At 34.4% G+C, this 18,966-nt stretch overlaps 1 protein-coding gene across 1 annotated transcript in view; it reads left to right on the forward strand.

The window, feature by feature from the left end:
• GPR137C (G protein-coupled receptor 137C) overlaps positions 1-18,966 on the forward strand; it is a 66,056-nt gene that overhangs the window by 31,757 nt on the left and 15,333 nt on the right. The window contains exons 2-3 of the mRNA XM_059373212.1: positions 6,658-6,701; positions 8,295-8,523. Of these exons, the coding sequence (XP_059229195.1) occupies positions 6,658-6,701; positions 8,295-8,523 (273 nt within the window). The remainder of the gene's footprint in view (positions 1-6,657; positions 6,702-8,294; positions 8,524-18,966) is intronic.

The raw sequence follows: 18,966 nt of genomic DNA on the forward strand, positions 1-18,966 counted from the left end.
GACAAAAAAACGAGACCCATGAAAAACAAAAGACCACTTATTACTCATAGCAAAAACAACAACCAAAGTAATGTCATGAATCAATTTCCTTAGCCCCAATTTCCATATATTTAACACAGTGAGAGCCAGATGTTACTTGTGCCTGCTGCAAGATATGTTACAGGGGAAGAACCCTGAAATAAGGAAGGGAGACAGACAGATTTTATCTTTACTCTGGAATGTAAGCAAGGACAGATACAGGGACTTTATCACCCCCACACCCACACCCAAATGTCCCCAGGGAGAGAGCTGTTCTCAATCTTTATTCTACTAACCAAGGAACAAATCTTCCCTCCGGACTTAATTAAGGTAGACACCCTCTCTACTTTTCAAGGATGTTTGCTTTGCAAAGCCCTTTGCTTAGAAGACCTGGACCATGCAGAAATGTGCAATATTCATGGAGAAAATGTCTCTCAACACAGATTTTCCCAGGTACTGTTATCTACCATAATATCTCATATAGTCTATACTCACTGTCTTTGTTGTTGTACTCTCTCTTAACCCCTTGTACTTTTGTTCTATTATCCCACTGAAAACTGTTCCTTCCAAGGTATACATGACATACTGGTACCAAACCAAATGGTCTTCTCTTATTCATTCTTAACTTTTTGCAAAATTTTACAAGGGCTATACTTGCTTCTTATTACCTCTAAACTACTCTGCTGTTTTATGTGATTAATCTGATTTTTAGATCTGTCTCCTTCACCTATTTCTTTTTTTCCCTCTTCTTGATTTTTCATATGACTATTAGATGTGATCATATCACAGGTTGACTTCCTATTCTAGTCCCTCAAATGTCTTGTAGTTTGAGTTTCAGTTGTCACCTCTGTAGGAGACTGTAATTTTCTTCTTATAATACCAAACTCACCTATCTTCTCAATATTTCTGCCTATATGTAATAAATTTTAAACCTGAAAATCAATCCCACAAACTGACTTTAAAATTTTTGCCATGGGGCACTCATTCTATTAATTCTTTATTTTTTTTTTTTAAAGAACAAATTTATTCCTAAGCACAGCAATCTACATGCATCTCCAAAGAATTATGGAAAAATCCAATTCCAAGAGGTTACGTACTGTATAATTTCATGCATATAACATTCTTTCTTTTTTGTCCAGTATAATTGTGTATGGTGTTATATTGTTTTCAGGTGTACAATATGGTGATTCAACAATTCTGTACATTACTCACTTCTCATCACAAGAAATATACTCTTAATTCCCTTTATCTATTTCATCCATCCTTCCACTCACCTTCCCTCTGGAAACCACAAATTTGTTCTCTATATTTTCTCTAAAATCTTTTTGTCTCTTTTTTCTTTTGTTCATTTGTTTTGTTTCTTAAATTCCATATATGAGTGAAATTATATGGTATTTGCCTTTCTCTGATTAATGTTTCACTTAGCCTAATATCCTCTAGGTACATCCCTCTTGTTGCAAATGGCAAGATTTCATTATTTTATTTTTTTAAAGATTTCATTTATTTATTTATCTGAGAGAGAATGAGAGAGAAAGCATGAGAGGGGGAGTGTAAGAGGGAGAAGCAGACTCCCCACCAAGAAGGAAGCCCAAGGCAGGACTCGATCCTGGGACTCCAGGATCAGACCTGAGCTGAAGGCAGTTGCTTAACTAACTGAGCCACCCAGGTTCCCTGGATTTCATTATTTTCTATGGCTGAGTAACTTTCCATTATATACATGTACCACATCTTTATCCATCGATCTCTCAATGAACACTTGGGCTGCTTCCATGTCTTGGCTATCATAAATAATGTTGCACTAAACATAGAAGTGCATATATCTTTTCTTATTAGCGTTTTCATATTCTTTGGGTAAATACCCAGTAGTTTAATTCCTGGGTCATATGGTAATTCTACTTTTAATTTTTTCAAGAACATCCATACTGTTTTCCATGGTAGCCACACAGTTTGCATTCCCACCAGTACTGCTTGAGGGGTTCCTTTTTTTCCAAATCCTCACCAAGACTTGTTGTTTCTTATGTTTTTTATTTTAGGCATTCTGACAGGTGATAGCTGTTGTGTTGTTGTTTTTTTTTCATTGTGGTTTTGATCTGCATTTCCCTGGTAATCAGTGATGTTGAGCATCTTTTCATATGTATGTTAGCCATCTGTATGTCTTCTTTGGAGAAATGTCTGTTGATGTTTTCTGTCCATTTTGGTATAGAGTTGTATAAGTTCTTCATATATTTTGGATATTAACCCCTTATCAGATATGTCATTTGCAGATACCTTCTTCCATTCAGTAGGTTGTCTTTTAATTTTGTTGATGCTTTCCTTTGTTGTTCAGAAGATTTTTTATTTTGATGTGGTCCTAATCATTTATTTTTGCTTTTGTTTCCTTAGCCTGAGGAGACATAACTAGACAAATGTTGCTATGGCCAATGTCAGAGAAATTACTGTGCGTGCTCTCTTCTAATATTTTTATGTATTCAGTTCTCACATTTAGTCTTTAGATTCATAACCTGAGAATGTGGTTTAGTAGACTCACTGAAGTTCAAGAGTATTTTAACTAGTGTTCTTCACACTATTCTATTCCATTTGCTACACTTCACCTAAGAAATCACTCAGACATAAAATCATATTACAGAGTTTGTAGGAGTTAAAGACTAATTCTTTAACATTTTTATACAAGGTCTCCACAATTAGGCAACTGCTTGCCCCTCCAATTCCACTTGCACTGTATTTCACCAAAATACTTGCTTTGACCCAAATTCACTGGTTATTCATTCCAACATATTCTGAAAACTTACTATGAACCAAGCATTTTGCTCAGCACTGGGGCTATAAATATAAGTAAGTTATGGTGTCTCTTAAGAATTAAATAAAAATGTGGGGCCCCTGGGTGGCTCAGTGGGTTAAAGCCTCTGCCTTTGGCTCAGGTCGTGATCTCAGGGTCCTGGGATCGAGCCCTGCATTGGGCTCTCAGTTCGGCGGGGAGCCTGCTCCTTCCCCCCTCTCTGCCTGTCTCTCTTCCTACTCTGTCTGTCAAATAATAAAATCTTAAAAAAATAAAAGAAAGAAATAAAAATGTAGATAAATTCCATAAAATGTGATTAGAAAAGCAAAGATACAGAGTGGTGTTTCTCTTCCTAAGTCACTTAAGGTGACAATATAAAAGATAACACTCAAGTACAAATCTTGAGGGATGAGTTAGAATTTGTTATATGACATAGAAAGCTTATTTCAGGGAAAGTAAAAACACAAAGGAAGGCACAGAGATGTGAAAATGAATCCCTTATTTGAAGAGTTGTAAATAATCCAGAATGGCCAGACCATAAGATTGAAGATGGGATAAAAGAATGCAAAGATGGGTGGGGCAAGATGATGAAAGACCTGTTATGTCAAAAGGAGTGTGGGCTTTGTCCTGGTATAATATGATCAAATTTACTTTTTTAAATGAAAATGCCCCCAGACACCTGGTTGGCTCAGATGGTTAAGCATCTGCCATTGACTCAGGTCATGATCCCAGGGTCCTGGGAACAAACCCCACATTGGACACCCTGCTTCTCCCTCTTCCTCTGCTACTCCCCCGCTTGTGCTCTCTTTCTCTCTCTGTCAAATAAATGAATAAAATCTTTTAAAAAATAAATAAAATGAAATGAAAATTCCCCGTAATACTAATAATTTATTCAGGCAATGGATGCTAAAACTAATGGATGAAAGTTTGAAGAACAAAAGAAGAACAAAGAAGAACAAAAAGATAATTACATTGTAAATATCTCTCCATGTGGTATTCATTACAAGGAGAAAAATGGTAACTTAATGGAGAAATTTGGTAGACACTACCTTAATCAGTTACTCAAAGTGAGCATCACAATAATAGATAAATCATGAGCATCCTGATGTAATTCATTGAGAAGAACATAGCACCATCACTTCTGTGGTCTTCCTACCAAAATGGATATCCTGAATCTAATTATGAAAAAACAGATAAACCCAAACTGAGAAGCATACAAAATAACTGAAAAGATAAAGGGGAAAATGGAAAAGTAAAGAAGATTAAATGCACAGAGTAAGGCAAAATCCTGGTATTTTCCCCATAAACGGCATTATTGAAACAAAAGGCGAAATCTGAGTAAGGTCTGAAAATTAGGTAATAGTATTGTATCAACATTCAATTTTTTAAAATTTTGTAATTATATTGTGATTACATATGAGAATTTTATTTTTTAAGAAGTATACATTGAAGTACACATTTAGTGTTGAAGGAGCATCACATCTACAACTTACTGTCAAGTGATTTTTTAAAATCAGATTAAAACATGTTCATATATAGAACATACTGTTTATAGCAGATTATTCACAATACCCAAAAGGTGAAAGCTACTCAAGTGTCCATTGATGGTTGAATAGATAGACAAAATGTGATATGTACATACAATGGAATCTTATTCAGCTTTGAAGGGGATAGAAGATATGACATGAATTACAACATGGATGAACCTGTAAGACACTTGTTAAGTGTTATGAGCCAATCAGAAAAAGAACAAATACTGTATGATTCCCCTTAGATTAGGGTACTAGAGCTATCAGATTCACAGATGGAAGGTATAATGGTGGTTGCCAGGTGCTGGAGGAGGGAGTAATCAGGAGTTATTATTTAATGAATACAGAGCTTTAGTTTGGGAAGGTGAAAATTTTCTGGAGTTAAATGATGGTGATGGTTCGCACAACAATGTGAATGTACTTAACACAATTAAACTATACCCTTAAAAATGGTTAAATGGGGGACCCCTGGAGGGCTCAGTCAGTTAGCTCCTGACTTTTGGTTTCAGTTCAGGGCATGATATCAAAGTCATGGGATGGAGCTCCATGTTGGACTTCAAGCTCAGCACAGAGTCTACTTAAGTTTCTGTCTCCCTCTGCCCTTCCCCCACACTCTCTATTTTTCTCTCTGTAAAATAAAGATATAAGTCTCTTTTAAAAAGGATTCACAGGTGCCTAGGTGGCTCAGTTGGTTAAGCATCTACCTTTGGCTCAGTTCATAATCTCAGGGCCCTGGGATGGGCCATGTCAGGCCTCCTGCTCAGCAGGGAGTCTGCTTCTCCCTCTCCCTCTGCCACCCCATGCCCTCTCCCTCTCTCTCTCAAATGAATAAAATTTTTAAAAAATCTTTAAAAAATGGTTAAATGGTGAATTTTGCATTATGTATATATATTATATATATATATATACACAATGTGCAATTTATAAAAATAGAAATCATTAAAATTTTATGTAGACAGGTGAGAATAAAGGAAAAGTAGTAAAATGAACACTTATCTTTGAAGAATATAGATGGAATAAAGAAGAGAAGCAGAGAGACCATCTGAAAAGTGTCCTAATGTGTACCTCAGACAGAGAAAATGGATACATCTGAGAATGATTAGGAAACTAATAGGATAATATTTTAGACTCCTGTATCACATTTGGCTTCTGGTTAACCAAAATACACAGATACAAGTGCATGCACTGGTTGCTATCTTTGCCTGAGCATTTATCTAACACTCACTTGCCCTTCATAACTTGGCTCTGGCTTGAATGTGACTTCCTTTGAGAAGTCCTCACTGATTCTACACAGTCTTTCCCCTTTCTCCTTACCTCACACCATTTCTTGGACTGAATTAAGTCTTTTTCCCTTCTGAGATGTTGTGATAACATCTTTTGCACTGATATCAACTGTGTCATTTCATATTTTGGAGTGTTTGCATAAAAAATCTAAATATCTTCCGAGCATCTAAATAAAGTCCAAATTCACCAGTAAGAAATTAAGACCTTTCCCACAAGGCTGTCAGAATTTACCACGATTATTTCAAATTCTATTTACCGACCTACTTAATTTTATTCAACAAGTATTTGAAACCTACCCTTTGCAAGGCTTTGTGAAAGAGGGAAGTTTCTAAATATGATACATGATCATTATCTTTGTGTTCATTTTTTGGTCCCTTGTTTCCTTTTACTACTTCATTGCATCTTAGGGGAAAATAATCTTTGGAGAACATTCATCCATATTCATATTTAAGTAAGCAGTTCCATTTTAAGACAAAATGTAAGTGGAGTGCCTGGGTGGCTCAGTTGGGCAAGCATCTGCCTTCAGCTCAGATCATGATCCTGGGGGTCCTAGGATTGAGTCCCGCATCGGGCTCCTTCCTCAGCAGGGACCCTGCCTGTCCCTCTCCCTGCAGCTCTCCCTGCTTGTGTTCTCTGTCTCTGACAAATAAGTCAATAAATAAATAAATAAGTAAAATCTTTTTTAAAAAAAGACAAAATGTAGATCATATATTAAAGTTTAGAATAGGTGGAAAACTATCCAGCACAATGTTTGGCTCATAATAAAAGTTCAATAAATGTTTAAACTGGATACATTCTATCTAAAATTTTAAAGATAGAAATTTAAATTTAATACTATAACAAAGAAAATTATTATTGCTTTAAGCCTTTGGAAACCTGTTTATTTTTGCTTCATGGTAGTTCAAATGTTAAAAGTTGAATTTTTACTTATGTTATTCGTAACATATTACTATTTGTAGTTTTATCACTTTGAAACACAAAGTCGAAACAAGTTTAAGAATATATATTACACATGTTTTTTCAAAACCTTTTTCTATACTCTCTTTATAGGTTATATGTAAAGTCAGATGTGCCACTGAACTTGACAAACACAAGTAAGTTTCATGAGTAGCAAGATCTGGTTTTTTTCACAGCAGACTTCTCAAGGTAGAAGGGCATGGTGGTTGAAGGAGTTGTAGCAGGTTGTTTTTTTTTTTTTAATTTTTTTTCACTGTTCCAAAATTCATTGTTTATGCAACACACCCAGTGCTCCATGCAGTACGTGCCCTCCTTAATACCCACCGCCAGGCAGCAGTTTTATAGGAAGTCCAGTAGTTAGATTAGCACATGGGAAATGAATTGAGTACTGCATAGCTCTCCCCCTTCAGCCTTATTGCTGCCTAACACCTTTTTTTGCTGCTCTGCTACTGTCCTGCTTTAGATGTCAGATATAGTTTCATAGGGCCCACACATACTAAAGTTAGATTTTACTGTTTAGGGCAAGCATGTACAGTATAGTTCCATGAAATGAGGAATGTGTCAGTACTGACTAACATCAAAAATGAGAGTGCTAAGCTGGGGAGTCAGGAGATTGGGGTTTCAGATCAATTCTCCTACTAACTGGTCGACTCATCTAACCTCTCTATACATACTTGGCTTCTCCCGGGTATATGGTTAGCTTCAAGGTCCATTTTGGGGTTTCAAGTTTTATGGTATTATTTTTATTATGTAATCTGAGAGAATATTAAGATCTGAAGTCCTCAAACTAAAATCTTTGTGCTTTGAATGTACACCTAACAAAGATTGCTTGTTACAAATTACACTTTACCTTCAGTTAACCTCTTGTACCAAAGGCAGACAATATTTTATGATTTCCACTCTTGAAAGTGACCCAAAATAGAAGATATTAGGATGCCAAATAAATTAATTTAGGTTATAAATATATTTGCACTGAGAACAGATAGCTATTACAGCTACTTGATACAAATATCTGCCCCTTACCTGAAGAGTTTTTATGCACCGATCTGATTTTTTTTAAGGGGATATAGTTGAGGTATCTCATTTTCAGAGTTGCTATATATGCATTGTAAATATGCAACTTTATAAGAAGTTGAGGTATCAATGAGGTGTGCTTGAAACTCTACATATACTGTCCCTATGTTCTTCCTTGGTCATGTTTGAAAGTAATGTTTGCTATGGATAGTCAAAAGTTCATAAAAATTGAACATTATTTAAAACAGATTTCTCTTAACCTCTTAAAATTAATATTAGGGATCAACTTAAATTTAGATAGGTATATTAATTTTCCAAGAAAATTATAAAAGCTTCATAATTCCTAGAATGGAAAGGTCAATGAAAATATGTTTAGTAGTTATAAAAATGAAAAATGCAGGATTACTTTAATTAGTGTTAAAATAGTCTTATATTATTCTTCCTGGTAGAAGCAGCTGAGTTCAAGTCCACATGCAATTATGTTTAAATTAGTGTTTTAAAACCTTATGCTATTTTAAAATTGTTTAGATACTAATTTTGTAACAGTGAAGATAACTCAAGTAACTCTGAGTGATTATTAAATTTGTAATTAATGAAATTATAAAGATTTTAAGCTAAAGGTATTATTATAACTGCAGTACCACACTAATTCAGAATTAAGTCTAATCTCTCATTAACATATGAACATCTAATAAATTTATTTTTTTTTCTTTCAGAATTCTGTTGCATTTGGGCTTTATATTGGCAAGCCTTCTTTTTTTAGTGGTGAACTTGACTTGTGCAATGCTAGTCCACGGAGATGTCCCAGAAAATCAGTTGAAATGGACTGTGTTTGTTCGAGCATTAGTTAATGATAGCCTGTTTATTCTTTGTGCCATCTCTTTAGTTAGTTACATATGCAAAATTACAAAAATGTCATCAGCAAATGTCTACCTCGAATCAAAGGTAAGTATATTTCTTAAATTTACACTTGAAAATCTAACTTCAAATCCTCATCCCATGAAGCATATTTTAATGGAAAGCTTATGTTTTTTTAAAAGTGTTCTGAACGTAAGGTATATTTTTGAGCTTGAAAGAATGCTCACAAGATATTAAAAGGCATTCAAAACTTGGCCATTACTAAATAATAGGTTTTTTTTTAAGTTTCTATTGAACATGTTCTATATCCTATGACTTATAGCCTCTGCATAGAAAGGTAAATTAAATAAACCATAATTTACATGAATGTATCACAAATGGCCTAATACATAAAGCCACACTAATAAGATTTCATCAGGGAGGGTGGCAATATTGCTGTTAAAAATTCACCAGATTATATCTACATGCATTTGGGTTAGCAGTGTTAAAATGTCATATTTCCAAGGTGGTGTTTATTTGTATGAAGATTTAGAAAATGTTATTTCATCCCATAATATGAAGACCCTATGATTTTAAAACAGCTAGTCATGTAATTAAACGTATAAATGCCTTGCTTCTGCCTTTCCTTATACTTTGGATCAGCAAACAGAGGCCAATGCTAAGCTATTAACAGAGAACCATAGAAGTTTCTACTGCTGATTGACAATGTGGTTGAGCAGTGAGTCAGTCATCAGAGTGTATGTGTCACTGGGTGTATGGATATAGATGTGTGGATTTGGGTGTGTGATTTATATATACACACAAGCTTGCCCTAATCTGGCATCATTATCTATTCACTGAAGATAAGTAAGATAGTGTCTTAAACAGTTCTCTGAAATATAGTTAGACTTCTATATTGTTGTCATTTTTCATATAACCCTAGTAAAAGTTAAATGTATGGTAATCAACTTGTCCTTTAAGTTTAGGTAGAGACTTTAATTTTAGTTTTTAAACATGTATCAGTATAATGCAGGATAAATACAGAAATAGAAATAAAAATATATATACATAAAGAGAGAGAGAGAGACTTTCAAACCTACTAATCTTACCTGGAAAATAATTGTATCCGATTTCTATCCTAAAAAGTTCCCAAAATGTAAATGTTTTTGCTAATTCAGGCTTCAGTTTAGTATTAGAAATGATAATGTCACCACTGTAGTATATAATCTTGTGATATATCAATAGCGTCCCCACTTAATGTAATAATATCACTGTAAAATTCATACCTTGTGCTTTTCTACTGATAAAGCATAAATAGATGTGACTGAATTTAAAAGCCTTCTTTTCTGCATATCTAACAACTTTTAAAGTTTGGATTATTTGCTTTGAAATAGATATTTCTCCAAATATAGTAAAGTTGCCAAACTGAGTGGAAAATCTCATCTGATAACTCCTCCAGAATTATTTCAAACATCTTCCCCTAACTATCATATGAAAGGTGTTCACTTTTTATTATTATTATTGTTATTATTATTTTAGAATTCTTACATTTAAAAGGTACATGGATACAGAATTCTCTAGGAACACTATAGAGAGACATGCTTAAATACAGGCCTTTACGGGTAAACATAATATATTAGATTATTTATATTACATTGTACAGTTATATAGTTTTTGGTCTTCCTAACTAGGTTATAAACATTTATTCAAAGAGTACATCATCTTGCTTTCATGTTCTCCTTGTAAAATCACTAGGCCCATTTTAATTTTTTTACTTCTGCACAGGAATAGCCATTTCTTGTATTCAGTCAACATATAGAAGCTGAACATCTACCTCTGCCACTTTCAAACTGACTCTGCTTCCTACCAGCTCTGAGAGCATTTTCTTAAAGCTCAGATGTTGGTCTTCTGTTTTTCTGTTTATTCTTCTCTCCTTCTTCTACATATTCAGTGAAAATGAGATCTTCCATGATTTGTTTCAACTCAGTCTTACCCATCTTATTTCTAAATGGCACACAACATTCTTTCCTGTCTCTATATCCTTAGGCTGTTTTATTTTCCAGGAACATCTCTCTCCTACTCTGTTTGTCCTCATCTTACCAAACTTTGAAGGCATAATTCTAGTGTTTTCCCTTTTTATGGACTTAATTTGATTCCTTCTCCTTCACTTCGAGAATAAAATTCAGAAACAACTATCTGGACTCTCTTCTTAAAAAAGCTTTTATTCCTTTACCAGCTAGGACAGTGCTGTGTATTAGTTCCCTTTTTCAAAAAAAATAGCAACTCTAATTTGGTTTTTAAATATTAGTTATTGCCAATTTGAATAGTTTATTTCTGCACATTCATTTTTCTATTTTCTTACTAATTAAGGTTTTTACTTTTTTCTTTGTCTATGTTCTTATATAGATACATGATTTATTGTTTTGTAAATAAGATATTTAGAGCGATATGTTTTCTCAAGTACTACTTTGGCAGCTTTCCATAATCTTGTTATATTGTACCAACATTCTTATTTAACAAAAACAAAGGAAATTTTCTGTTTCCATTTCAGTGATGTCTCCAACATTACATACATATATACCAATGTGAATTAGATATTATCTTTATAGATAGGTCTTCCTCCAGCTTATTTTGGTAGAAAGCCTAAAATTCAGACACCTATCCTATTCAGGTCCCCTGACTTCCATGAGAAGTTACCGGTTTTACCCTCTGCTTGACTGTCTAGGCATATGAATCTGGCCTAATAAACAATATAGAATTTCTGTACTCCAGGTTCTTGAAATAAACTCTCAACTGTTAAATTCAAAAGCTTAATTACCAGAAAGATTACCTGAAGAGATGTCTAGTCTTTCCATCTCCCTATCTATTCTATATTTTATCTTTAGCCCAGTCCAGATGTTTTGTACTCAGACTACATTGTTCCATGGGTGGAATTGTCTGTTCTGACCTATACTTTGACATCATGCTTTGGCCTATATGAAGAAATATGTAAGAAACATTTATCTTAAAATTTTCTATTGTATAATTTTTTTTTTAAAGATTTTTTATTTATTTATTTGACAGACAGGGATCACAAGTAGGCAGAGAGGCAGGCAGAGGGAGAGAGGGAGAAGCAGGCTCCCTGCCAAGCAGAGAGCCCGATGTGGGGCTCGATCCCAGGACCCTGAGATCATGACCCGAGCCGAAGGCAATGGCTTAACCCACTGAGCCACCCAGGCGCCCCTATTGTATAATGTTCTTAAGGATATTGTCTACATAGTGTTCTGGAAAAAATATCTTTTTCTCCAGTTCAGTACCAGGTAAAACAGTATTGATTAAATCCTTCTTTTCTCTGACCACTATGCCATTCAGAGGCAAATATGTGGCTCATCTCTACATCAATCATAGATGACCTTATGATATCTACTTTGGGTTCTGGCTCTACCACTAGTTTTACTTCACTCTCTTATTCCCCAGCACCACCACACACATGTACATTCCTGTGTATTGTGTGTGTTTGTGTGCATCTCTGTAACTACTTCAAATTCTCTTTTGCAATGAGGGTGGCATAAATAAAAAATGGTATTGATATACTTTTGGATATGTTTATCTTTTTTCAGATATATCAATTTTTAATTAATTTGGAAAGACCTTAGTGAAAGACAGTGAATGTACCATAGTGATTAAGAGCTGGAAACCTGAGGGGCGCCTGGGTGGCTTAGTGGGTTAAAGCCTCTGCCTTCGGCTCAGGTCAGGGTCCCAGGGTCTTGGGATCAAGTCGCGCATCGAGCTTTTTGCTCAGCAGGGAGCCTGCTTCCCTTCCTCTCTCTGTCAAATAAATATATAATCTCTCTATAATATATATATAGATTATACATATAATCTATATATATATTATAGAGAGATTATAGAGATCACTTATTATCTATAATAAGTGATCTCTCTCTCTCTGTCAAATAAATAAATAAAATCTTAAAAAAAAAAAAAAGAGCTGGAAACCTGAGAACAAAGATGTAAGGCCATAAATCCCATCTTCTGTTTACTGGCTATACGGCACTGGACGAGTAACAGCATCTCTAAGCTTCAGTCAGCTGACCTGTTAAATGGGAATAATGATAGTGTTGCTCATATGGGTCATTATTAGGGCAAGGTAGTACCTTGCAAGGTGGTTATAAGAACTAAATGAAATTTTATATAAAGTGCTTAGTATACTGCCTAGCACTTTAGAAGTGCTTTTAAATGTTAGCTATTATGATCCTAACATGTACTAAGGGATAATATAGTTTTAGTTTCAGGAAGTAAATATAGTTTCAGGAAGTCCTTGAATTCTTGAAATTGTTGGCAAAATTTATCTGGAGGGGGGTCCTATACATGTAATCAAATTCTCAAAAGGAACAGTGATTCAAAAAAGAGTAAGAATCATTGAAGAAGTGAATTTCTTTTTTTAATATTTTATTTAAATATTTTATTTTAATTTTACATGATTCCATCTTATTTATGTACCATTCCACATAGCTTTTAATAAGAGTTAAAGTCTCTAATAGGTTACATTTCATCTAATATTTAACTAGCTTCCCTTCAAAATTCATAGATCAAATATTGTCGAAAAAATGTAATGGCATTTTTAATCATAGGCATATTTTGTTCTGAAATCTCTTATATCTTTTATTACAATCTCTATTTCCTTTTATTTGCATTTTCACGGTAGATGATGCTGTCTTAACTTTTTATTTATTACTAACATTTCAAGTGTGTCTCATTAACTTAAAATACAGAGCTGTTGAGGTTTTAACAAATCCTTTATATGGTAAACAAATAGTTTATATTTATTGACATGATTGTGTGTTAGTATTGGTCTTTTTCTCCTATTGGTTTCTTTTATTGCTGTTTGCTTTGCCTTCATTTCTATGATTTCTGTGGTATGTTTGAATTTATATAATTTTTACCAGAATTATAACATAACTTTTAACTTTAAAATGCATACTGATGGGGCTCCTGGGTGGCACAGTTGGTTTAGTGTCCAACTCTTGGTTTCACTGCAGACTGTGATGTAAAGGTCATGAGACTGAGCTCCACACTGGGCTCCAGGCTCCAGCCTCCAGCCTCCGTGCTCTGTGCTCCAGGCTCTGGCTCTGGGCTCAAGGCTTAAGACTCTTTCTCCCTCTCCATCTGCCCTTCCCCCCAGGTTGCTCTCGCGCTCACTCTGTCTCTCAAATAAACGAATTTTAATTATTTTTAATTAATTTACTTATTTATTTGACACAGAGAGAGATGACAAGTAGGCAGAGAGGCAGGCAGAGACAGAGAGGGGGGAAGAAGGCTCCCTGCTGAGCAGAGAGCCTGATGCAGGGCTCAATCCCAGGACCCTGAGATCATGACCTGAGCAGAAGGTAGAGGCTTAACCCAAATCTTTAAAAAGTAAATAAATAAAATGCATGCTGATAAGAGTGTTTTTATTCTAATATTCCTTTCCATTTCAGAAAAAAAAGAATATTTATAAGACTGTAGAACGTATATCATTTTTAATGGATAAAATAACTTTATCAGCACAAAAAGTTTAAACCAATGTTGATGCTTAGCCCCTGTAATGATAGGTTGGGGTTATCTGTATAAAAGACCACTCAAAGTCATGGTGGAAATAAAAGTTAAACTTTTAGGTTTATCTCTTTGGTCAGGGACATGCCCAATTTTATATTTAGGTAAGAGTATAAAAGGAATCATTGTCTGATACTTAGTATTAGATCAGCTTGTCTCCTAGCCCAGTCAACCATTTGCAAATAATGCATTCTCTCTCTCTCCTGAATTCCTGTTTTAATTACTATGTAAACCTTTGTATCCAATGTTCACTCAACCCTTTATCCATATCAATTTAATGTATTGGAATGGGAAACAGCATCAGCATCTTGCAGAGACACAGTAATATTCAATTTTACTGATATTTCTGATCTTACATGCAGACAAGGTGATCCTATAAAACCCAGGCAGTGGGTTATGATAATTTAAGCCATAATTGAAGAAATAGGCTAAAATACTATGGGTGTCTCTCTTCCACCTCCCCGAAATACAATTTAACCAGAATTTGGAGAGGATGCTGCTAGAGAAATAGAGGCTGCACCATCCTCTATAATGGTATGATTACCACTTTCCTGATATTTTGCTTTAATTTCTCTTCTGAATTATGAGGCTTTACTCTATCCATCTTAAGTTGTAGCACTTCTTTACTTTGCTGTCTTCATTACTCCAGTACTTATACCCCAAGTCTTACTTCTTATTCTGTTGCTGAGTAGACCCACCACACACTTGTCCCATTTTTAAAAATCCATAGGAGACAGAAATCTAATTTGTCTCTGCAGCATGAAACTATTTTTGAAACTGTTTAGATCTTATTATTATCAAAATTCTGTTGACCCTTGAACAATAGAGGGATTAGGGGCACTGATCTCCACATAAAACCAAAGTATGACAGTGTGCCTGTGGCTGACTCTTGATTTTGGCTCAAGTCATGATCTCAGGGCCCTGGGATCAAGCCCTGTGTTGGGACTCTGCTCAGTGGGGAGTCTGCTTGAGATTTCTCTCTCACTCTCCCTCTACCCCTTTCCCCCACTCATATGCTCTCTCTTTCTCTCATAAATAAATAAATCCTTTAAAAAAAACCCACATGTAACTTTTTTTTTTATTTAAAAGATTTTATTTATTCATTTGACAGAGAGAGATCACAGTAGACAGAGAGGCAGGCAGAGAGAGAGAGGGAAGCAGGCTCCCCGCTGAGCAGAGAGCCCGATGCGGGACTCGATCCCAGGACCCTGAGATCATGACCTGAGCTGGAGGCAGCAGCTTAACCCACTGAGCCACCCAGGCGCCCCACATGTAACTTTTGAATCCCCTAAAATGTCTTCTAATGCCTTTGTTTCTTTTTAAGTATAGGTGACACACTGACTCCCCAAAAATTTACTAATAGCCTACTGTTGACTAATATAAACAGTCTATTAACACATACTTTATTTGTATATTATATGTATTAATATACTGTTTTCTTATAATAAAGTAAACTAGAGGAAAGAAAAATGTTATTAAGAAGATCATAAGTAAGGGGTGCCTAGGTGGCTCAGTTGGTTAAATGTCTGCCTTCAGCTCAGGTTATGATCCTGGCGTCCTGGGATCAAGCCTGTTTCTCCCATTCCCTCTGACTCTGCCCCCTGCTTGTCCTCTCACTCATGCTCTCGCTCTGTCAAATGAATAAATAAAAAAGATCTTTTAAGAAAATCATAAGGAAGAGAAAATACATTTATAATACTGAGTTTAAAACAAACAAACAAAAACCTGTATATAAGTGGACCCATGCAGTTCAAATCTGTTGTTAAAGGATTAACTGTATATTTTTTAATTTACTAATTATCATTACTTTGTTTTCTTATCATTGATGTTTAGTTTGGCATTTTTGTTATTACTTTTCCTCTTATTGTTGCTTAGTTTGGCATTGTAATTCCAAATGGAAATAGCATTTGCGAGATTGTTTCAAAAAATATATGTAGGATTCAGCTTCTGGTAATGGTTGAGTAGCTTCTATTGGACAAAACATCCACAGATAGCAATGATAAATTCTGGACAAAATATAACACTGAAGGCACTGGAGAGCAACTACTTAGAAGAAGGAAATGACATTGAGTAAGTTTCCTGTTTTTTACAGCTTCTAGCCTGAGGAAAGTTCTCATCCATGGGGCAGTCAAAAATTGAAGAGAAAACCTCTGTTTTACTTGTTTGAAGAATCAGAAGACAAAATTCAAGTAACTACCACAGATGGAAAATGTGGGAAATATCAAGAAGAGGACACCCAGGTAGAGGAAGCTACAAATTCTGATGACAAATTCTGCCAAGTTTTTATCTGCTACCTGAACTACATATGAGCAGTACAGTACTCAAGCATCAAAGTTAAGGATATTTCAACTGCCATCCATGCTTACATGGTTTGGGATTTGAGTCTAGCCGAGTTAATTTTTGCTTAAAAAAAAAAAAAAAAAAAAGGAAAAGAAAAAGAAAAAAAAAACACAACACTTTTCAGAAGAATATAACTGAATCCAGACTCTCTAAAACATGTCATTTGCAAGATCCAAAAAACAATCCAAGGTTACTGGCTATATGAAGAAACTGGAAAAATACAACTCATACTCTCAGAGCAAAAAGCAATCATTGGAAGCAATTCCCCCTTCCAGATGACTTAGATGTTGGCTATATCAGACAAATATTTTCTCATATGCTCAAGTATGCTTAAGGAAAATATACTTTGATAAATAAATAGGAAATCTCAGGAGAAAATAGGAACTATAAAAATAAATTCTAGAATTAAAAAATACAATATTTAAAATTAAAAAGTCACCAGTTGGGTGACTTAACAGCAGGTAGGAGAGGAAAGAAGAACAAGTCAATGAACTTAAATCAACAGAAATTATCCAATTTGAAGAATAGAGGAGGGTGAGTGGAAAGAAGATAATAAAATGAACACAGTCTCAGGACCTAAGTAAGTGTAAGTGGAATCCCCAAAGGAAAAGAGAGAGAAAATGAAGTTGGAAAAAAATATTTGAAGAAATAATGAGTGAAATTTTCCAATTTTGATGAAAGACATAAATTTACAGTTTCATGAAGCTCAGCAACCCCCAATTAGGATAAAGAAAGTCTCACCTATATTCCTTATAATCAAAGTTCTTAAAACCAAAAATAAAAAGGAAGTCTTCAAAGCAGAGAAAAAATGACACCTACATAAAGGAACATTGATTCAAAAGATAAATCACTTATCAGAAATAAAGGAGACCAGAAGACATGGAAACATCTTTAACATGCTGAAGGAAAAAATGTGGTCAAGTCTGAAATCTGTATCAAATCAAACTATAAAGAATATAAAGAATGATGAAAAAATAAAAACATCTTCTATAGAACTAAGAGGGTTAGTTACCAGGAGACCTGCATTATAAGAAATGTTAAGAAAATTCTACAGACTGAAGGGAAATAAAGTCAGCTTGAATTTCATCTCTTCAGGAAGGAATGAAGAATACAAGAAATAGTAAATATGTGGGTAAATATAAGTTCTTAATTTCTAAAAAAGAAATATGACTGTGCAAAGCAAAACTTATAATGAGAGGTTTATATATGTACATATATAATTCTCTATAATAGTATATAACAACACATAGCAACTATAGCTTAAAGGACAGGGGATAAATGTATCCATATGGTTACAAAGTCCTTACATTTTAGTTCAAGTGGTATGATATTAACTTTACTTAGACCATGAAAAGTTGAGGATATATATTATAATTTCTAGAGTAGTTGTTCTCAGACTTTTTAGTCTCAAGACTCCATTACAACCCTGAGAATTATTGAGAACTCTAAAGAGCTATTGTTTATATAGATTATATCTACTTATATATTCATTATTAGAAGTAAAAATTGAGAAAATCTAAAAATATTCATTATTAATTCATTTAAAATAACAATAATAAATCCATTGTATTAACATGTTTTTATGAAAAATAACTGTTTTCCAAAACAAAAATAAATTAGAAGATCAACATTGCTTTACCTTTTGTAAATCTCTTAAATTTCTAATTTAATGGAAGACAGGTAGATTTTCATGTTTGCTTCTGCATTCAGTCTGTTGTGGTATGTCATTTAGGTTGAAGTATATGAAGAAAATCCTCACACATATATGTAGTTGAAAAATGGAAGAGAATTTTAATAACCTTTTCAAATGATTGTGGATATTCTTCTCTAATACTACACCAAACATCTGAAGGGGAGGTTTCTTAAAGGTTAGTTGCCATGTGGAATCTAAAACCATATTAGTGGACTTTCTGTACTACCATTGGTCTATCTTGCACTTTGAATGATTGTGTAACATCATGCATGGATCATTTAAAGAGAGTGCTCACAGATCTTCAAAATGATGATACATTTCATTGGACAATATTCAAAATCACCTTAATATTACCTCCAATCCAATCAGAAAAGTTTTTAAGTTTTCAGAAGCCGCCATGCCAGTCTTACCACGAACAAAAGTGCTTGCAAGTTTTCAAAAATTCTAATTTCAATTTGAAAATTTATATTTCACTGTTGGCAATAGTGTTGGATATTTTCCTTGAAGTGAAAGGCTCATTTCATTTATTTTCAAAAGAATGTATACCCGACAACCAAGTCTGAGAAACCATCATTTGTCTTCCATAGTTGTTTGTTAAGTCAAAAATGGTGTTCTGTGAGAAAAGTGGCTACTTCTGCTCAAAAGTCAAACAACCACATAAGTGCTTTGACTCAAGACAACCACTATACTTCAACATGCAGGAGAATTGCTTTAAATAGCTCATCTAATCACACAGAGTATTAAATAGACACATACTCTAGGGTTGGTGACTAATAAATATTTTCACTGCTTCAAGGATATTCTTAAGTGAAACTGACTTCCTTTTTTAATTGGGAACGCATGTCAGAAAAGAATACGATACAGTTTGGGCCACTGATTTGATTTGTGCTAAGGCCCAGACATTTTATTTACCATTGCTTTTGTACCATTAGTGAACATATCAA

This window comes from Mustela nigripes, chromosome 13 (genome assembly GCF_022355385.1).
Source record: "Mustela nigripes isolate SB6536 chromosome 13, MUSNIG.SB6536, whole genome shotgun sequence".
NCBI lineage: Eukaryota > Metazoa > Chordata > Mammalia > Carnivora > Mustelidae > Mustela > Mustela nigripes.